Genomic DNA, 21237 nt, shown 5'->3' on the forward strand with positions numbered 1-21237 from the left:
TTAACAAACAATTGTGTTTATTGACAAGTTCATGCATCAGTACAAACGGGCACGTTAAAAACAGCCCCCCCGCCCCATGCAGCCGAGGATGAGGCGGGAAGCGCCGCGACCTGCACAAAGTAGAAAAGTTATAAATAAGGGGCTTTCAAAACAGGGCGGGGGCAAATCTGGAGTGGGGCGGCGGTCGTCGGTGGCCTCAGACATGCAGAAGGGGACGGGGCGCCGGCCGGGCCACGAGGCCCCCACCTACATAGGGCAGAGGGCAGGAAAAGGGCGGCCACATTCTCACAAACTTCTGGCGAAGGGTAGCTCCCTCCTCCTGAAGGACCTGGCCCAGAGGTCGAACCTGAGTCCCACCTGCGGTGGGCGCGGCTGGTGTGGCAAGTTGGGGCACAGCAGGCACGGGCCCGCCCCCGCCGCCGCGGGAGTTCCAGGGCCATGCGGGTGGCGATGCTAGAGGAGTGGGGAAGGGCCAGGTTTGGAGCAGCTCAAGCGCACTCAGGCTGATGCCCCGGAGCTGGGAACCTTCTGTAACCCCCTTTTTTTTTTTTTTTTTTTTTTTTTTTTGAGATGGCGTGTAGCTTTGTCACCTAGGTTGGAGTGCAATGGCGCGATCTCGGCTCACTGCAACCTCCACCTCCACCTCCAGGGTTCAAGCGATTCTCCTGCCTAAACCTCCCAAGTAGCTGGGGTTACAGGCGCCCACCACCACGCCCAGCTAATTTTTTTATTTTTAGTAGAGACAGGGTTTCACCATGTTGGCCAGGCTGATCTGGATCACCTGACCTCGTGATCCACCCGCCTCGGCCTCCCAAAGTGCTGGGATTACAGGCTTGAGCCACCACACCTGGCCCGGAACCCATTTCTTTATAAGCCTCTGCCTATGGCGCAGCAGGGCGGGTGAAGGGGCTCTCGTGGCCTGAAGCTGTGGTAAAGCTGCTCTGACTTACCTGCAGCAGAGGGGAGCAGTACGGCCCAGAAAAACCTTTCCTCAACTCTTCAACTGCCTCACGACATGGTCCCACTCTACCTCCTAGGGTCCCCTATCTCCTTTCCCTCACTCCTAATTACTGCCCTTTTACATTCTAACCTATCCCCTCACCTCTGCCACTTACATGTCCCATCTACCACTTTTCTAGTGTCTCCTTTGGTCCCAGCACCTCCCTCCTCTCAAACTCCAGTATCCAGCACACCCGTGGGTGCCCAGCACTGCCTTTGAGGAGGCTCCTTCTACCTAAACCAGGTGTCCTATGGGCCATCTTGTATCAGCTAGGCTGTGGACACCAAGAATCCAGAATCTGGGTTCACTTAGTGTGCTGCACCCCTCTTCTGCTCCCTGATAGGTGTTCCACATAAGCCAGGGTGGTGAAGCTGAGGCAGGATGTGAGGAGACCAGGCACACAGCAGCCAGCCGGATACTCTAGCAACCAACACTCAACGGCGTGCTGTGCAGGTAGGTGTGTGTGTGTACATGTGTGCACGTGCATGTATGTGATCTCATCTGTGGCCGAGGTCCTCAGGAGGTAGGCCAGCGCCCTGTAAACGAGGGATGTTCCAACACAGGCTTCTGACTAAGCATCATTCGGGATGCAGGGAGAAGGTGGCCTCTGGGCTCCAGCAGCCGGCTGGGGTCCAGGGTGGAGGACAGGGAAGAACAAGGGGCTGAGGAAAGGAGGCCAGAGCTTCATGTTTGCCCAGGTGAGGGCTTACTGTCCTGCAGCAACGTCCCACAGCTGGCTCAAGTTCTGGCCAGGAGAGTAAGGGGTCACAGGGAAATACAACGCTGGGCCCCTCTTGGAGGGAGAATGGGAGTGGAATGTGCGGGCTCAGGTCCAAATACCAACTCAAGTCTCCTGATGGCTGGGGACACCCTGGAGGGCCAGATGGCTCTGCCTTTCTGAGCTGCCAGGTATTGGGGAAAACCACCCTGCTCTGGCAGCCAGGGGAGTGCAGCTGGTGTGAGAGGGGAAGTGGAGGTAGAGGTGAAGGCCCACAGTTGGCTGACGGGCACTGAATACCACATCACCTCTCACCTGGACCCCAGAGTACCGTGTGTATGCTCCACCACAGGGAGCTAATCCCTGCAGTAATTTCAAATGGCTTCTAAGAGAGGGCCAGCCCTTCCCAGATTCCTAGATGGGGCAGGCTGCCCTCCTACCTCTCACAGCACCAAGATGACAAAGACCCAAGACCTGTCCCTGCCACCGGAGGGGCTGTGGAGGCAGGAGTTCCAAGGAAGTGAGGCAACAGTCAGGGAAATAAATTAATAAATACACGCCCCCCATGAGGAGCGGCTGGGAAGGCTGCTTTGCCTCGGAACACTGCTCCCCGCTTTCCACTCCAAGCAGCCCCGCAGGTTTTGGTGAGTGGCAGAGGGGCTGCAGTTTGGAATCGCTGGGGCATTCATTCACTTGGGACAGGCTTCCAGAACTCAGAGTTTGCGTTCCATACGCCGTTCCACGGCTCGAAGCAACAGTTCTGAGTATTGCTCCAGCAGGGCCTGTGTCTGCTTGGCTCCCACAGCCCCAGGGCTGCTGCCTGGGCTGGACAGCACTGCCCCAGCCACAGCTTCCAGCTCCTGTCGCACTGAAGAGAAGGTGTCTCTGAGGAGCTGGGCAATCCGACTTTGCTCTGCTGAGGGCATCTTGCAGCCAGCCACCTGAAACAGCACCCCCAGAAGTGAGGTGGAGGAGCCTGTCAACAGACATATAAAAGGGAGGGGCCCCACCTGGGTCCAGCCTGCCTCAGAAGGGACTAGCTGGGAACTCTACCTGCCAAGATCAGCATGTATGGCCAGGGAACATGGGATGCAGGCAGACTCTGGAGGTGACGCCCAAGGAGGAACCCATTGGATTGCAGAACCGTCTACATCTTATAAGCAACTCCTTATGACAACTCCGGCAGAATCTGCTTTCTCTTTCAAAGTTTGGGACTTCTTGGACTGTCCCCTATGTCTAAGGGGGCCAAATAATTCATGGATATGAAAAAGGATGCCATTAATAATTACACTGGGACAACGACATAAACTGGGATTGTCCTGAGCCAACTAGGAGGTGTGGTCTCTTCAGGCCTCACCTCGTGAGGGAAGTCTCCAGCTCTTAACCAGAAATGACCGCAGGTGCCCGGTACAAGAGGCTAGCCTGGCCTCTAACCCCCTCACCTATGCTGCCCAAGATGTTCTTGAGTGTGCCATCCTGTCAGCACAAGAGCCTTAGCATACTGTTCTGGACATGGTTATCCGAAACACCCAGCACTACTGACGTGCTCGCCCTCCTGCCGGGGGGCACCTAACACCCACCGAGTGGTAGAGCCGCACGGCCTGGCGCACGCTGCCGCGGAGCTCTCCCACCAGCTGCTCACACTGCTCCAGGCTCACCGCTGGCTCTGAAAGAGACGGATACAGCTCAGTGAGGCCCAACATGTAGCCATTTCAGGCCTCCGCACCCAAGACACTCAGAGCGGGAGAGACCTAGCCCTCAGCATTGCACCCCCCACTTGCCCTCAGTCCCTTCCTCTTGGCTTCTCTTCCAACGGCCTCCCCAACACCACACAAACAAGGTCCAGAGGAGACGGCCAGCCCCAAGTTCAGAAGCCACTGAATGGGCAAGTGAGTCACAAGGAAGTCATGAAGGTTAGCAGGAGGGTCTCACCATCAGGGGTGTGACTTACGGACCTGCGACAGGAGCAGACAGGACAAGAAACACCAGAAGCTGTACCCACAGAAATGGGATGGAGCCAGACAGCGGCCAACAGAGAGGGGAGAGTAAGGATGGGGCAGGAGATGAGAGCTGGGGAGCTGTGCACACCTGAGTCCTGGCTCAGGGCTGCCCCTGGCTTGGTGCATTCCATGGGGTTGGGAGTCTTCTCAGGGGGTGGGGGCTGCAAGTTTTCAGGGCCTTGGAAGAGGCTGCTGACTGGCAGTTGCTGGGCACAGGGGCTGCTGGGCCCAGGATGAGCCTGGCACTCTGTCCTAGGCTTGGGAGTGGGGCCCTCCCCCAAACAGGCCCATCTCTCAGTTGTACTGTGAGCTTTTCCTAGGCCCACCGGGAAGCCAGGCTTTTCTGCCTCGCCAGGGGCCCGGCCTTTGGTGACAGGAGAGAATGCAGCCAGGGTAGGACGGTCAGGCAGTGGTTTGGGGATGTCCAGGACCAGGTGAGCCCGGCTGGGCAGGGCCAGCTTGCTGAGTGGTGAGACTCGGATGGGGGCATGAGCTTGAGGTTCAGCCACCAGGCCCAGGTTCTCCCCAACAGAGATACTGCGGGATATCTTGGCCATGGAACTGGTGGTGGAGTTCTGATAGGAGTGAGGCCGAGACGGACGGCCATCAGCTGGGGGCAGGGAGCCCAGACCATCCTGAGCTTCCATCTCCCGAGAGAGCAGTGCGCCTGGTGAAGGGGCCTGCAGACTGGCCTCATCTCTTTCTGCAAAGGAGACAGAGGTATGAACAGGTCAGGTGTTGAGGAAGGCATCCCAGGTGCCAACACCCAATCCCGAAGAGCTGCTGTTCCCCTCCACATGCCCATTAAGGGACACCTAGTGGCCAGCACAGTGGCACATCAGGGCCACACCAGGCCCTCCCTCCTCCAGCATGTACATGTGTTCCATACACCCTGCACCCTGGCACTGAACCCATCAGGCTCCTCACCCTGTGGCACCAGACTGTGCACAGACTGGGCCTTCTGGAGTCCAGAAAAGGGGCTGGCTGTGGCCACTCTCTTGGGAGCCCAGCTACTGTCAGGGCTGAGATGGCATCGTGGCAACAGCACAGAGGCTGCCTGCTGGGGGCTGGGGTTGCCAGAGGACGGTTCCACCTCCGGGGGTGCTCCAGGGGGATTGGCACCATTGCCTCTCGGCTGCTCACCAGATGCCTGTGGCACCTGGGCTGGTCTCGACATCAGTGCCAGGCTTGAGGAGGACGGGGATGGTTCCCTACAGGGAGGAAATGTGGGAGAAGGCCCAGAGAAGGCTCAATGCTCCTCCCTGCCAAAATGGCGAGAAACTCATAGCACCAGGGCACTAGGAGAGGACAAGCACAAAGCCAGATAGGGCTGGGGAAAGGCCAGTTAGCCCAAAACCGGGAGTGCAAAACACCCCGCACATGGAGAGACAGAACACTGGAGAGGAGAGGGCAGCAGCCCTGGGAGGCCAGGAGAGCCGGAGCTGCTGCTGGGGGTAGGGGGCCTCTGTACCTGAGTGGGCGGGTCTGTACTTGCAACAGGAATCGTGAAGAGATACTCCGAGACTCTGACCTCTCTGGCACCTGCACTGGGGCCCCTACCAAGGTCAGAGAAATGATGAATTGGGGCAAAAACCAAGCCCTTGCCCCAGATTTTGCCTCCTTGAGACCCCCAGCCACAGCCTATACCCTGGGACCCTCCTCTCAGGTAGGCAAGGAGGGGAGAAGGGCAAATTGCAGGCACTAAATGCTGGCCCTCTGACCACACCTGGAGCAGCTCCACTGGCCAGAGTCTCAAAGTGCTGTTTTAGAAACTGCTCCTGGTCTGGAGTCTGGGGGCTGCCCTCCTGTAGCCCATAGGGGCCCACGTCTCCCTCCTCTTCTTCCTCTTCTTCATCGCCCTCAGCTGGCTCTTCAAGGTCTGAGGAGATGCCATCCACACTGAGGGGCTCCGTGCTCTCAGAGTCTGGGTGTGGGGAGGGGAGAGAGGCATCGCACTGCACCCATCTGTTGCCAGAGCCTCCCCACCCACCTCCAGGCCCCACCCCCCATGGCCCCTCCCTCCAGGCTACAGCCTCACCTTCAGTGGGGTGCTCGGGGCTGGAAAGGCAGCTGCTGCTGTAAGCCACAGAGCAGGCACTGTCAGGGCTGTGCTTTTCTGAGCTCCTGCTGCCTGGGTACACTCTTCCCAGAGTTCCCCGGGCTGGAGCCTGCACCTGGAACTCACTGCCAGGATTCCAGCAGGGAGAAGAAAAGGCAGTGAGCAGGGGTAGGCAGCAGCCCCGCTGGACTCCTGCCTGTGTGTGATCAGGGTGAGGGATGAGGCAGTGGTGAGCTGGAAGGAAAGCCTGAGTATCCTGGGGGCCAACCCTCCCTCGACTAAAGAACACTCATAGGGAGGGGAAGACGGGGGCACGAGGTCTGGCTAGGGCAGGATCCTTGCCTGGTATCCATGGTGGGGCTGTCACTCGGCTCCGGGTAGACAATACCGTCTTCAATGGGTGCAGGTTCCAGATCTTGGGCAAAGACCCCTTCCTCTTGTGACAATAATCGGATAATATGGGGATAGGAACAAGGTTGGGAAGCCTGAGGCCGAGGGGGCCTTTCATTCTGGGAACACACAAAGGGATGTTAACAGAGCAGAGGTGACAGATGAGGCAGTGGTAGCTGGAGGGTAAGCCCTGAGTATCCTGGGGGCCAACCCTCCCCTTGGAGAAGAGGTGGAGGTGAGTAAGGATGCGGTGTGCACTCATTCAAGGGGAAGCTGAAAGACAGACATCGAGAAGCCAGGCTGGGCTCCAGTTGCTGATGTGAGCTTCTGGATGAACTATATTAGCACTCTGAGCTGCCAACCTCCAGCTACCACTTAATACCAAGAGTCCTCCAAGAAACCCAGCCCAGGGCAAAGGCCACTTTTGCCTCTCTACCCCAACCCCTCCCCTGCCTATCCTGATGACCAAACCATACAGCCCAGCCACCCCCATCCTGGCTTTGCAGTTCAGGTTACCCATGTGCCACAGGGGCAGAGCAAGCATAGCTGGACCAGTGCTCAGGTCCCAGCTGGTGGCAAAGGCTGCCTAAGGCCCCTTGGAACTCTCTAGAGAGCTGGGAGAAAGCAGGCTCACCTGGCTAGTGAGTGAAGTCTCAAGGGCCTGCTGCCCATGCTTCCTGGGACCAGATGGGATGATGGCCAGCGAGTCCTGGCTAGGGTCCTGCAGGCTTGGGGCCAGTGTTTCCAGCTGCCGCAGATCCAGCATGGATCTAACGCTCAGTTCCACACCTGGCTGAACCCAGCGCCCTCTTCTTCTGGGTCCTGGGTTGGCTGCAGGAGCTGGGTCTAGGAACCCCACGGACTCCTGTGCCTGGTGGGAGGTAGGGGGTGGGGGAGGAGTAACAACAACCACACAGTAAGATCAACAAATATCCACATATCCCTTACTATGTGCCTGGCACACTACACATACTAGCTTACTTCATCCTCACAGCAACCTTTTGAAATGGGCACTAGTATAATCCTTGTTTTACAGATGAGGAGACTGAAGCACAGGGGGCTTAAGTGACCAGTCTGCGTCCCACAGACAGTAAGTGGCCTGCAGGTTAGTCTGGCTCCAGAGTTCATGCTCTTAGCTGCATTCCGCATCCTCTGGCACAGGAACCCCTAGTCTCAGCCTTCACCTGGTATCATGGATGCCTCAGAGCTGGGGGTCTCTCAAAGTCTCCTACTCTGAGGACAGCCCCAGCAGCAACCACTTACTACCAAGAGTCCCCCAAGAAACCCAGCCCAGGGCAAAGGCCACTTCTGCCTGTCTACCCCAACCACTCCTTTTGCCTCTCTACCCCAATCACTCCAATAGCTGGGGGCCCCAAAGTCCCTTCACAGCACCAAGGACAAACCTATAGCCCAGGCCTGAGACCCCTGGCCCGGTCAGGGTGCTCCAGAAACACCACAGCATCATCACTCTGTGAAACTGTTGCTGACAACGGAAGGTACTGGTGCTTGGGAACTTGCTCTGAACACCTTGATCCCCCTTTGGCCACCCCAGGGCAGTCGCTGAGTTATGGGTCCCCTCATGGCCTTTTCCCTCTAACTATTCTGGAAGTTCTCCACTTACCTCCTAACCGGGGTCTTTAGAACTGTTTGTCCAGATCTCCGCTCTTTGGATCCTTGATTTCCTGCATTTTAGTTCTAACTATCTGGCTTAGGGGTCCTTTGTCCTCTCCACCTTGAGCTCTTCTCTGATGATATTTACTTCCAGGCACCAGGCAGCTGAACAAGTGCCCCACCTCCCCAGTGCTGACTGACCCTGTGCTCCATCCACCCCATCTGGTCCACAGGAAGGAAATACCTGGGCTTTCTTCACCCCGCACCCAGGACCGGCCCAGCTGCTTCAACTTCCCTGACAAGGCCTTCCTTGGACACAGGAGTGCAGCATGTGGGCAGACCCCATGCCCCAGTACCCTACCAGGCCCAGAGAGCCCTGTTCTCACAGCTCCCTTTGCCTCCTCTAACCTTGGAAGGACATTTTAACAATGGCGACTCACCCGACTCATCTCCCAGTGGGACAGGCTTCGGGGCAAGGCTGGGCTGGGGACCGAGGCTAGACAGAAACAGGCAGTCAGAGGAAGTGTCTCCTGCCCCCCACCAACCCAACCCTGGAGCCCTGGCCCCATCAGCCCATACCCTGTGTGGCCACAATGATGCCTCAGTTTCCTCAGCTCACACTGCTCTCACCCCACAGTCTCAGAAAAACCATATCTAGCCATTATACCAACTAGGGCCTGTCTGCCCCCACACCCAACTGCCACAGACCCAGTGCCTTCTTGGTACTCTTGGCAAGAACGGGCAGTGCTGGAAGTTCTTCTTCAGTCCCCTCATCTTCTCCCTCCTTGTCACTGTCTGATGAGAGAGCTGGTCCAGGAGACAGCATCGATGGGGCCTGGTGCCTGAGTCCGAGACAAGGAGGGGCATGGGGAGAGGAGACTCAATAGGGGGAGAGGAGGCTCAATGGGGGAAGAAGGAAGAGGAGACTCAATGAGGGGAAGATGAGACTCAATGGGGGGAGAGGAGACTCAACAGGGGGAAGAGGCTGACATCATGGATCCTTGTGTGAGAGGTAAGGTCTTGGGAGACAGAGTTGCTGAATGGCAGGCCCAAAGCATGGAGGAAGTGCAGTGAGGTCCCAGCAAGCCATCTGCACACCCACCCATCACTTGCCCACATTCTGTTCTCACCGGTTGGGTCCAGAAGCCCTTTGGGGAGAGGATGGTCCTTGCTGCTTGCCGCCCCGCTGACGCTGGCGCAACTCGGCCAGACGCTGCCTCATGCTGATGGTCATCTCAGAGCTCAGGCGCCACACAAATATGCAGCTGGGGTAAAGCCACACAGTTGGCTGAAGGAGGGGCAGGTAGAATGGCTAGCGCCATTCGTTCCCCTTATCCATGGATGGCAAGGAGACCAGAGTCACCCTCCACTTCAGGTCAAGCACAGCCAAGAGCTATCCCTGTTAACCCCACTTCCCAGAGACATCACTGAAATGGAGAGAGGGGAGGGCAGGGTGCTGTGGCAGAGTAAGAATCTGCCTCTCAGGGAAGCTGCTCACCTGTCCCCAGACACAGAGATGAGATGTTTACAATCATTACTAAATTTCATGCCAGTGACAATCTCTGTGAAGAACAAAGAATACGGTCTATAAGCCACCTTAAATTCCCAACCAAGTCCTCTCCATCCCAACAGTGGACACGGGGGTTGGCTGCAGGGTAGGGATAGGTAGCTCTGCGGGTCCCAAGAAACTAATAGAAGAGTGAAGTTCCAGGGGTGGAACTCACTCAGGTTTACGCAGGTATCAGCTTCTACTCGGGGATTCAGGCTACACTCACCTGAGTGGCCAAACACGGTGGCCACGCACTCACCTGAGGAGAAGTCATAAATGGAGAGATTCTTGTCAGAACAGCTGGTGGCAATGTAGATCCCTGAGGGGTCTGTCTGCACCTGAGGAGTAGCAGGGTGTGCAGCTGGAGGACATGGGAAGTACCAGTCCCTCCCACCCAGCACCACTCTGTCCCCGAGCCCCTGTCCAGTACCCCCTCTGGGTCCTTACCTTAATGAGTGTGCCGTCCTCGCCCTGTGATCCTTTAAACAGCTTCTTCTGCTTTCCACTGCTGATGTTAAATATCCTGTAAGAAACATAGTGTCTTTCTCATGAGGAGGCGGTGAAGGTGGAACATGCCTGGGGGATGGAAATGCCAGCTTTCACTCCCAGTCTACGCTCTCTGGGAGCTACCCCCAGCAGCAAACAGGCTACCACCTCTCGGGTGAAGCAAAGTACTGTAGGCTCAAGGGGGTACAAAGTCCTGTACAGAACGACAGATGTGGGAACTTAGCTGCACAGAGCTGACCCCGTAGGGCGATGAAGGAATGTGGGCAGAGTCTGAGGAGGGGACGCCCACCGAATATTTCGGTCCTGGCAGCTGATAGCCATGTACTTCCAGCTGGGCTCCACATCCATGTCATAGAGGGTCGTCTTCTGCACCACGTGGTGTGTCTGTGTGAACTGCACTCCATCTCCAGACTGCAGGGGTGGAGCATGTGGGCAGGCCCACACCCAAATGCCTCGCCAGGCCCCAGGAGCCCTACTTGCGCCTCCCTTCACCTCTTGTAACCTTAGGCAGGGAATGGCAGACCCCGCCCTGCCCCGCCCCTCTCAGGAAAGCCCAGTGCCCTCACCTTCTGCACAGTGCGGAAGTAGATGCTCTTGTCTGCTCCACAGCTGATCATGCGGACTTGCCCATCACTGGCTGTGAAGGAGGGAAGCCCAGCTGTTCCCACTGTTCTCACCACACGGGAGCAGCCTGCCTCCCACCTTCCCTCCATGAGATCCCCCATCAAGCTACTCTACATGCCAGGGAAAACCAACTAAATTAAACCTGGAAACCCAGGTTTTCCTGTCTCCTTATCCTCAGTCCAACCTGGTTGGCTCAAGTCCCAGCACTGAGAGTCTCTGTTCCACCTATCTTCCCAACCAGCTCCAGGCCTCCCAGCTGCTGTCCAACACTCCCCGACGACTGGCAGACCCTTCTCATGGAGGTGGGAGGCAGATGGCAGCAGGGGTGAGAGTGGCAGGATGTGTCTCATTCACCCTGCCCGCACCTGCAAACTTGACAGCAGTGATGGAGGATGAGTGTTCGTCCAGCATCTGCTGTAGGCTGTACTCCCGCCCGGCATCCAGCACGTGGATCAGCCAGTCCCGGCTCGCCGATGCTAGCAGTTTCAGACCTGGGGATGAAAGAACTCCATCAGCCCATGAGTGCCCTGAACAGTCCTTATCTGGGCCTGGCAAAGAGCCCTGAGGGAACTGAGCCCCATATCCCCAAGCCATGTGAACCACGGAGCAAGGACAGAGCTGTCTTCCTCTGAACCAGCAATGACACCAGTGATCCAAAGATTACCGACCCCACGTCCAAGAGCCGGGACAGATATAAGTGGCGCCGGCAGGACTGGAGGAGCCCTGTGCCATTCCGGGCATTCTCCTGACCTGTGTCTGGCTTAGAATACTCCAGGCACAGAATCTCAGAGTCATGGGCCTCCACCTTCAGCATCTCACTCAGGGACTGAAGTTCGTGCACCCTGCAAAGATGAGGAGAGGTAGGAAGAGGCCATGGCCAGGCCGCAGGAAGGACTCACGCCCCCTCCTCTGCTACGTTTTCTCCTCCTTTTTCCTTTTTTTGAACTTTTAGGCTTAGAGAAAAGTTGCTGAAAGAACAGAGAGCGTCTATATTTCCCTTACCCAGCTTTCCCTAATGTGAACATCTTACATAACAATACTGCAATTATCAAAACTAGGAAATTTATGTTGGCACAATACTATTAATTAGAGACCTTACTCAAATTTCACCAGTTTTCCTACTATGTCCTTTTTCTTGACTCTAGATCCTATCCAGAATCCAAATTGCATTTAGTTACTTCTCCTTAGACTTCTGTGGTCTGTAACAGTGCTCTAGTCTTTCCTTACTTTTCATGATCTTGATGCTTTTGAAGAGTATTGATCAGTTACTCTGTGGTATGTACCTCAGTGTGAGTTTGTCGGATGTTTTCTCACGCCTATATTGAGTTTATGCATTTTTGGTAAGAATAGCACAGAAACAATGTCACATCCTTCTTAGTACATCCTATTATGGGCTTAATGATGTTGATATGAGGATGTTAACCTTGATCACTTGGTGAAGATGATTTCTGCTAGGTTTACTCATTGTGAAGTTATTATCTTTGCCTTGTAAATAAGTATCTTGTTGCCCAATCTTTTCGAGCCAAACCCTCCCTAAAGTTCTAAATACCCAACTCTGCACCACGAGAGGCAGTCAGTACCCACCCAGGACCTGGCATTACCTAAGTGTGCCCATACAGTCCCCTGATGCTAGATGCTGTCCATTGGGGCTGACACACACTGAGCGGATGCCCACGCGGGGATCCAACAGGGATGCATCAGCTTTGTCTCCTCCAGGCAGCTCTGTGTCCAGCAGGGCCTGGGTGTTCCCATCCACATAGATGATTTTAATGAGGTCGTAGTGGAACAGGTTAGAAAAGGTGGATGAGGCAGGCCTGACCAGTACAGCTGCAAGGGGCAAGAAAGCTGAGCAAAACAAACCCTTGGACCACAGAGCACAGCCAAATGAAGGCTGGAAGGCCAAGGCCTAGGGACCCAGTTCCCAGTAACAAGGTGCAATAGCTGTGGGGATGGGGGCACTGAGGGTGAAGCGGGGCCCCACAGCCTCAGGGCTCACACTGCTGAGGATGTTTCGGTGGAGGGTGGAGCCATGCACCCCGGAGCTCTCTGTGTTCCACAGGCGGATGGTGTTGTCTGAGGAGCAGGTAATAAAGGAACTGGGGGGCAGGCAGGCCTGGTTACTGTCCTTCACCTCGGGGTAGACCTGAAGGGGCCGAGGGAACACAATCAGACCTCCATTCGGGAGCAGTCCTCTGCCTACCCAAGGAGATGGAAGGGAATGGGACGAAAGAGGGAATGGTGGCCAGGACTTAGCCCAGTGCCTGTCACAGGCCATACATAACTGGTATATACCCTTCAACATGACCAAGGGGAAGCACCCACTATATATCAGGCACTCTTCTATGTCTCCCACTTACATTATTTCATTTTATTCTTAGAACAATTAGGTGAATCAAGTACACCATTTTACAGGTGAGGAAACTGAGGCTTGGTCAAATTCAATAACTTGTCCAAGATGACTGAGGCAAAACTAAGGATGGGGCACACTGGGGAAGCCTGTAACATTCAAACTCAGTCCCCAGGATCTATCCCAGGGAAGTCACTGGAGAAACAGGGAGGCAGCAGGAATCTAAGATTATACTTGGGGATCCCTACTTTCTGTCCTCAAAATGGTATCCCAGCCAACCTGGCCAGTCTCCAGCCAGCCAGCCAGCCCACATACCTCCACACTCCAGACGCAGGAAGAATGATACAGAGCCGAGTACACCTTGCCCACTTTCTTGGGGTCCCTCACATCCCAAACATAAATGCTATGATCGTTGTACACACAAGACAGCCACTCATTAGTAGGATCAAAGGTCAAGGCAATGGTGTCTGGATACCTGCCATTCGCCACTCCAGAGAAGAGGCGACTGTAGGGAGAGGACAGGGCACACTGGTCAGACTGAAGGGAATGAAAAGAGAAGCCAATCCACAATGGAAGGAGCAGTGTGTGAGGAGCCCTCCCTGGACCTGCAGGTTTGGAAGTAGTTGCTTGAGAGAAGAAAGGAGCCCCTATTAGCCATCAGCAGGAACCTGACCCAGCACTAGCTGCTGGGCCATGGTGTTCGGATGAACACAGCTTCACAGAACACCAACGTTAGACAAGGTACTTCTATGGCTGTGATGGGGCAAAACAAAAACAAGACTACTCTGTGCACAGATAAAAACAAGATCACCATACAAACCACAACGAACCATGACAATGATCAAACACCGCCTTTCCCATCTACATGACTGCTGGCGGCTTCTTGACCAAATACAGCTTTAGCCCCCTACCTTTCCTTCACCTCTTAGATAAATTAACAAGATGTTCCACTGTAGAATCGCCCCTAGTTCCTGACAGCATCCAACCAGAATACTTCAATCCCTCGAACGATTCCTAAAATCACCCAACGCAAACCCAAATCCCATATGTCCCTCCTAACACCCACTTACTGAGACTCTCCACAGTTCTCCATGGGGTGGGGTCTCCTTGGTTGCAACAAGTACCGATAAACCCAAATTCTTCTGTCTAAAGAGGTGTTCCCAATAATCTTTGGGGCATCAATACACTCTTCACCTGCTCCCTGAGGCACTGACAAGAAAGACTGGGCAGGGGTAAGGCTACAAATGGAGGAAGGGGGGCCCACGTAGCTCACCTGGCCTCGGTGATGCTAGCAATGTCTGTCCCCAGAGCATGGGGTCGGGGCAAGGTGCTAAGGAAGTGCAGGTTAGAGGGGTTGAAAAGGCGCACGGTGCCATCGGCACAGCCACAGAAGATGTAGTCTTGGCTCACAGAGATGCAGTGGGCCACTGTGGTCTGTGGGCAGAGTGGCTCAGCTCAGCAAGGCCACCTGCCCACTCAGTCTTCTCTCCTCCCCACCCATCAACAGCCACCTGCCAAGAGGAGGGACCGGCCAAGGCAGGGGCAAGGGAAAAGCCGCCCAGCTGCCCTGTTCTGAGCCCCTCAGCCCTGTCCAGCCAGGGATTAGGAATCGAGGATTCTTCTAGGCACCAGAGGATCCAGTAGGAAAAGCCCAGTGAAGAGAAAGAAACAGCATGAGAAAGAGAGGAAGGTGCAGGCACCACTTACTGTGAAGCTGTCTATGTTCTGAGCGGAAGAGGAAAGCAGGGGAAAGAGACAGAAAGAGCAGAGAGGAGGCAGTTATACAGATCACCAAGGGCTGGAAATGGGCCAAGCTCTAGCTCCCCCAAGCTTCGTTCTCCTGGGAATCTCCCGTATGCACAAGGGACCAGCCCCTAGTCTGAAGCCCTGGGCACTAGTTCTCCCCTGAGCTGAGACATGAGCAGACCCTACCCCTGGGGACGGAGGTACTTACCCTCAGCTCCACCCACTTGTCCAAAAGCCTTCGATCACTGAACTCGCACAGCAGCCCTGAGGACGTGATGCAGAAGGTACTGTCCGCCTTCTTTCCTCTGCCACGGGCCACATCAGTGAATAGGTTGTTCCGTAGCTCTCCCAGCAGCCCTGAGCGGCCCAGCAAGGGCACAGTGGCATTCACCTGTGGAGGCACACCACTGTTACACCCCCATCCACCCCGGAGCCTGCCCCTGGAAACTAGGCCCTAAGAGAGTACAGGGGATGCCTCCAGCACCTCCTTCCTCTTTGGGCCTACTCCTCAGCCCAGACAGCATCTGGCTCATCCAAAACTTCTGCATGACTGCTGGGAATGCAGAGAGAGGCCCAAGTGGGGCAGAGTCTCCTGGGGTGGGCTGGGCAGGCCCTGCCAGGGGCCTTGGTGGCTACTCCCAGCTTCAGCAGCTCACCTTTGAGGTCTTGCTGTCATCGAGATACCAGAATTTGATGTGCCGGTTGCCTGCAGTGACAAAGTAGCTGCAATCCTCAGAGAAGGACACTGCTGTCACCCGACTGGACACCTTGCTGGAGGCCGCCACAGTGTTTTTCTGGAGGGGATGCCAAAGGAAGAATCAAGGCTCTGTCTCTTGGAGCTAAGAAGACAGTGACTCAGACAATGGAGGAGAATTAGAATTTGTACTTGAAAAAGTGTTTCTTTCCAGAATTTACTGGCCAGAAAAAGAGGGGTGGGGAAATAATCCCTTTCTAGAGGAGCTGAAAAGATTCGTTTCCTGCAGAAGTCCTTGAAGGCATAAAGCTAGCCCCTTCAACCAACATGCTTGGCCACACAGTTGCTCTTTTCTGCTTCAAATAACTTTCTAGAATGAGAATGGTTCAGTGGGGTGGAATGGAGCGGTGCAGGTCAGCAGCCTCTTGCCTCCCCAGCTGACACTTGACCCCTGTGAGGCTGCCAGGCCACCCCACCCAGCCACTCACCTTCCAGGCCCACACGTTGACGATCATGTCATGCTGGTAGCCCACAGAGACAATGTACTTGGCGCTAGGAGAGAAGGCCACACAAGCCACACCGTACCTGTGCTCCTGCAGCTCGGCCACCTGGCTGTGCTCTGCCACATCCCAAACCCGCACGGCAGGCATGTGCCCACTCTGCAGGAAGGCAAGAACTGGAAGTGAGTTCTTGACTTCTCCACAGGCATACAGCCCCACTTCGTCTTCCAGAGCGGGGCCCTCGCCTCCTCAGCTACTAGATACCGTCACTTCCCCAGCCAAAAGTCAGGGCAGGGTACAGAGGAACTATGATAAAGATCTGAGGGCAACAGTGATTACCAGGAAGAAAGTGGCCCCGGATTTTAGTCAGCATCTCTGGGTGGCCGTCTGTACTTCAGGTTGTTCAAAGCTCCCTGAATGGTTCTGATGGGCAGCCGGCATTGAGAGCCACTACCACTCAGGTCTATTTCTGCCCCTAGTAAGACTATGCCGCCGGGACAGAAGCGTTCCTCCTGAGCCCAGCAGGGGGCCCCCGGGGGTAAGGAATAGTTAAGGCAGTGGTTTCCAAAGCACACTTCCTTCACCAGCAGGATCAGCACTCTCTGGGAACTTGTTACAAATGCACATTTCAGACTCCCATCCCAGACCTACAGAATCAGAATCTCTGAGGACCAGCCTAGTGATGTGTGCTTTCACAAGCCCTCCAAGTGATTCTGATGTACACTAAAGCTTGAGAACCACTATTTTAAGGTATAGCAAAAACCAGGATTTGGTGTCTGTTTCAGAAGCCAAAGTGACAGCAGGCCTAGGACCGCAGCTCTCTGCGGAGGCCAGGACACCTGCCCTCTTTACAGTACTGCCAGCCCTCTTCCTCACTCACCTCTCCAGTGACCAAGTACTTGCCATCAGGGGAGAAGGCAAGGGCAGTGATGGTTTTCCTGCAAGAGATGGGGCAGGCTCAGAGGGGCACTGGCAGCCTGGCCTAAGCCTAGCCCCCTCCCAGCCTCTCAAAAGGTGAGACCAGCAGACACCAATGGCACATGTGGCACTTCCCCATCTGGCTTTAGGGCCCAACCAGGCCCCAGCCCCTAGAGCCATAGAGACTCTAGACAGTGCCCTTCTCATAGCTCCCAGAAGGAAGAGGTATCCTGAGGACCCCAGCCCATTTACCTGGAACTGTTGAGGATGTGGTGCTGTTTGTGTTTCCGGGGATTGAACAACACAACCACACACCTGAGGAGATGAGCAGACAACAGGCTCAGCAGCAAACCACAGCTCCCCCAGGAGCCCTCCAGACCACCCAGGACTTCCAGTCACCTGGCAGAGGGAGCTGGGTAGAAAGAGCTCAGAAGGGCACCACTGTTTTTTTCCTTTTCTTTTTCTTTTTCTTTTTTTTTGAGACAGGATCTTACTCTGTCATCCCAGCCAGAGTGCAGTGGTGCAAACATGGCTCAGTGCAGCCTCAACTTGCAGGCTCAGGCAATCCTCCCACCTTAGCCTCCCTAGTAGCTGGAACCACAGGCATGTGCCACCATGCAAGCTAATCTTTGGTTTTTTTTGTTTTTTTTTTTTTCTTGTAGACACAGGATCTTGCCACATTGCCCAGGCTGGTCCCAAACTCTTGAACTCAAGTGATCTGCCTCCCAAAGTGCTGGGATTATAGGCATAAGCCACCGTGCCCAGCCTCCACTGCTTTCTCCTGGCAACCTGTTCTTGCTCCTTTTCCCCACCCAAGAGGAACTATCTCTGTAGCCCCATGAGGGTGAAAGTGTTCCCTGGAAGCCTGTCCTCCCAGCCAGGCCCCTAAATACCAGCTCTATCTCTGGCCATACCCACAAAGGGCAGCAGGGACACAGGCCATCCCGCAGCCCTTGTGCATACCCCAGGAAGGGGTGTAGGAGGGAAGAAGAAATGTGATTTGGGCAAAGCAGGCCTCGGGTGCACAGCCCGTTCACAGGCTTGGGGCCACACGTGTATCAAGCATGTGTGCCTTAAGATGTAAGGCCTCTCACGTGTGCACCCACGTGTGTACTTGGCAAGAGCTGGCCCCCCACACCCTCCATGTGTTGGATAAGGAAGGAAGTGGGAGGCGAGGCAGGGGCCACACAGCAGAGAGGCTCAGTAAGATGGGGTGGGGGATAGAGATAGCCTGAGAAGGCCTGGGAAAGCCTTACAGTGCCACAGAGGTCCCAAGCCCCACCCTGAGAATCTCTGGCCCCAAGAAACCTGAGAAGAGCCCCCCGACTGCCAGAAGCAGAATCAGGGACTCTGCCTGCCTCACAGAGAAGATGGGGGCAACCTCTCCCGCCAGGCAGCAAGGCTGCTGGATGGAATCAGGTCCTGCCTTTCCAGAGGCAGCTCCGGAGACGGAAGCTGGGTAGTAGGAATCGGGGGCAAGAAGCCAAAGGCCAATAGCCAGGCAGCTTCTCTTTAGGCCTCCTGGCTGGCAGCAGGCCCTGGCCCGTTGCCCCCTTCTGCCTCAACTCTTCATTAGCACTGGAAATAGCAGACAAGAGCAAGCCTGGAGACTGCGAATAGGAAAGGCAGGGAGGAGAGAAAGAGGAGACAGCTACTTCCCCCAGACCTAATTTTCCCTAGTGCGACCCCACTGCAGCCCCCATATCTGAACGCCACTACTGGCTGGAAACTTGAAGGGAGATAGGTGCAAGTTGCTAGTGAGGGCTAAGCATCTTGGGCTCAATAAACCACTTCGATATGCAAATTTGGGGACACTGGGACCTCCGATGTGACTAGATATGCCCAGAACTGCCAGGCTGACCAACAGCTGTGGAATTCCTGAGTCACATCATTTTCTCCTCTAACCCCTCAACTCTTCCTGTTTTTTTTTTTTTTCTCCTTCTTTCTCCATTTCCTACTCTTTCCTTGTTCCTGTTTCCTTTCTCTGTTTTTTTGAGACAAGGTCTCACTATGTTGCCCAAGCTGGTCTTGAACTCCTGGGCTCAAGTAATCCTCCTGCCTCATCCTCCCAAGTAGCTGGGATTACAGGCTCATGACACCCTGGCTCAGCCCTTCCTTCATTTTTTTTTTTTTTTTTTTTTGAGGCAGGGTCTTGCTCTGTCACCCAGGCTGGACTGCAGTGGCACCATGGCACCATCACAGCTCCCTGCAGCCTCGACCTCCTGGGCTCAAGCAATCCTCCCACCTCAGCCTCCCAAGTAGCTGGGATTACAGGCACATGCCACCATACCCAGTTAATTTTTGTATTTTTTGTAGAGATGGGGTTTTGCCATGTTGCCCAGGCTGGTCTTCGACTCCTTTCTCTTTTTATACCACCTTCTAGTCTCCTGCTTCCCCTTCTAGAATGTCACAGTCAGGAGGGTTTTAAAATGTATGACAGGCTGGGCACAGTGGCTCATGCCTATAATCCCAGCACTTCGGGAGGCTGAGACAGGCAGATCACCTGAGGTCAGGAGTTCGAGATCAGGCTGGTCAACATGGTAAAACCCCATCTCTACTAAAAATACAAAAATAAACCAGGTGTGGTGGTGGGTACCTGTAATCCCAGCTACTTGGGAGGCTGAGGCAGGAGAATTGCTTGAACCCAGGAGGTGAAGGTTGCAATGAGTTGAGATCATGCCATTGCACTCCAGCCTGGGCGACAAGAACTAGACTCTGTCTCAAAAAAACAAAAGTATGACAAAAGCAAGATGGCTCTGGAAACTCTGCACCCCATCGCTCTTGAGCAGGCAAATGAAAATTATAACAGAGCCGGGAGCGGTGGCTCACGCCTGTAATCCCAGCACTTTGGGAGGCTGAGGCTGGCAGATCATGAGGTCAGGAGATCGAGACCATCCTGGCCAACATGGTGAAACCCCATCTCTACTAAAAATACAAAAATTAGCCAGGCGTGGTGGCGGGCACCTGTAGTCCCAGCTACTGGGGAGGCTGAGGCAGGAGAATGGCATGAACCCAGGAGGCGGAGCTTGCAGCGAGCCAAAATCACACCATGGCACTCCAGCCTGGGTGACAGAGTGAGACTAGGTCTACAAAAGAAAAAAGAAAGAAAGAAAGAAAGAAAGAAAATTATAAGAGTTCAAAGTGCACAGATTTAGATTTTTTTTTTCTTTTTTTTTTGAGATGGAGTCTTGCTCAGCCGCTCAGGCTGGATTGCAGTGGCGCGATCTCGGCTCACTGCAAACACCGTCTCCCAGGTTCAAGCGATTCTCCCATCTCAGCCTCCCGAGTAACTGGGACTACCAGCACCCGCCATCACGCCAGGCTAATTTTTGTATTTTGGTAGAGACAAGATTTTACCATGTTGGCCAGGCTGGTCTTGAACTCCCGACCTCAGGTGATCCGCCCACCTTGCCCTCCCAAAGTGCTAGGATTATAGGCGTGAGCCACTGCACTCGGCCTGCTTGACCTCTTTGAATCTCAATTTCCTCCTCTAAAATATGAGGGTGATAATAGTTGCTCAGAGTATTAAATAATTCATATAAAGTGCTTGAAAAGTACCTGGCATAGAATAAGTACAGTCATACGTCACATCATAACATTTTGGTCAACAGTGAAGGGCATGTATGACAGTAGTCCCGTAAGATTATAATGGAGCTAAAATACTCCTGTCACTTAGTGACATCTTGATGATCGTGACCCTATGTAGTTCTATGCGCTAGGCTAATGTGTGTGTTTGTGTCTTTGTTTTTAACAAAAAAGTTTAAAAAGTTAAAAACAACATTTAAAGCTTATAGAAGATAAAAAGAAAATACTTTTGGGTCAGGCACGGTAGCTCATGCCTGTAATGCCAGCACTTTGGGAGGCCAAGGCGGGCGGATCACCTGAGGTCATTAGTTCAAGACCATTGACTCTTGTAGTAACACTTAGCTTAAAACACAAACACAGTACAGCTATACAAAAATACTTTTCTTTTATCTTTTTTCCGAGATAGAGTCTCCCTCTGTCACCCAGGCTGGAATGCAGTGGCACGATCTTAGCTCACTGCAACCTCTGCCTCCTGGGTTCAAGTGATTCTCCTGCCTCAGCCTCCCGAGTAGCTGGGATTACAGGCTCCTGCCACCACGCCCGGCTAATTTTTGTATTTTTAGTAGAGATGGGGTTTTGCCATGTTGGCCAGGCTGGTCTCCAACTCCTGACCTCAAGTGATCTGCCCACCTTGGCCTCCCAAGGTACTGGGATTATAGGCGTGAGCCACCGGGCCCAGCCTGATAAAGGAAGCTTTTTTGATGAGGTGATAAAACTAAGCAAATCACGTATCTAGTATAAAAACTATAAAAGTTGCTATGAAAATTACATTGGGGAATGAACCAGGCATTAACAAGTTAATGGTAGAGTAAGAAAGGTACAGCAGTAGCGCTACTCATTTTCACATTCCTGTGCCTATCAGCATGGAACAGAGTGAGCCAGAAGCAGGAGGGGTTCCAAGCTTTCTCCAGAAGCCTGAAGAAACTATGGTTGGAGGTTTCCCACTTGTAGGAGCAGAGGAGTGAAAAGGCAGCAAGAGAAAGAATAGT

The 21237-nt window shown here is 54.3% G+C and overlaps 1 protein-coding gene and 1 long non-coding RNA gene across 2 annotated transcripts in view; one reads left to right on the forward strand and one right to left on the reverse strand.

The window, feature by feature from the left end:
• The window catches only part of LOC129532055 (mitogen-activated protein kinase-binding protein 1-like), a 22669-nt gene continuing 1432 nt past the window's right edge, over window positions 1–21237 (reverse strand). Inside the window, exons 2-29 of the mRNA XM_063707702.1 lie at window positions 16916–16978; window positions 16626–16683; window positions 15734–15904; window positions 15208–15345; window positions 14760–14942; window positions 14079–14239; window positions 13121–13310; window positions 12456–12601; window positions 12060–12236; window positions 11209–11300; window positions 10824–10949; window positions 10401–10471; window positions 10124–10245; window positions 9775–9850; window positions 9587–9665; window positions 9277–9340; window positions 8909–9043; window positions 8487–8620; window positions 8219–8274; window positions 6802–7038; window positions 6120–6286; window positions 5757–5902; window positions 5445–5642; window positions 5190–5274; window positions 4646–4929; window positions 3807–4421; window positions 3299–3384; window positions 1–2659 (exon numbers count right to left, since the gene is read on the reverse strand). Of these exons, the coding sequence (XP_063563772.1) occupies window positions 2432–2659; window positions 3299–3384; window positions 3807–4421; window positions 4646–4929; window positions 5190–5274; window positions 5445–5642; window positions 5757–5902; window positions 6120–6286; window positions 6802–7038; window positions 8219–8274; window positions 8487–8620; window positions 8909–9043; window positions 9277–9340; window positions 9587–9665; window positions 9775–9850; window positions 10124–10245; window positions 10401–10471; window positions 10824–10949; window positions 11209–11300; window positions 12060–12236; window positions 12456–12601; window positions 13121–13310; window positions 14079–14239; window positions 14760–14942; window positions 15208–15345; window positions 15734–15895 (4158 nt within the window). The 5' untranslated portion in view covers window positions 15896–15904; window positions 16626–16683; window positions 16916–16978 and the 3' untranslated portion in view covers window positions 1–2431. The remainder of the gene's footprint in view (window positions 2660–3298; window positions 3385–3806; window positions 4422–4645; window positions 4930–5189; window positions 5275–5444; window positions 5643–5756; window positions 5903–6119; window positions 6287–6801; window positions 7039–8218; window positions 8275–8486; window positions 8621–8908; window positions 9044–9276; window positions 9341–9586; window positions 9666–9774; window positions 9851–10123; window positions 10246–10400; window positions 10472–10823; window positions 10950–11208; window positions 11301–12059; window positions 12237–12455; window positions 12602–13120; window positions 13311–14078; window positions 14240–14759; window positions 14943–15207; window positions 15346–15733; window positions 15905–16625; window positions 16684–16915; window positions 16979–21237) is intronic.
• Window positions 10–8493, forward strand: LOC109023422 (uncharacterized). The gene is made up of 4 exons (XR_010134289.1): window positions 10–119; window positions 1344–1453; window positions 7204–7272; window positions 7933–8493. It is a non-coding gene; the product is annotated as an uncharacterized lncRNA (long non-coding RNA).

The sequence above is a fragment of the Gorilla gorilla genome, chromosome 1, assembly GCF_029281585.2.
Source record: "Gorilla gorilla gorilla isolate KB3781 chromosome 1, NHGRI_mGorGor1-v2.1_pri, whole genome shotgun sequence".
NCBI classification, from domain to species: Eukaryota; Metazoa; Chordata; class Mammalia; order Primates; family Hominidae; genus Gorilla; species Gorilla gorilla.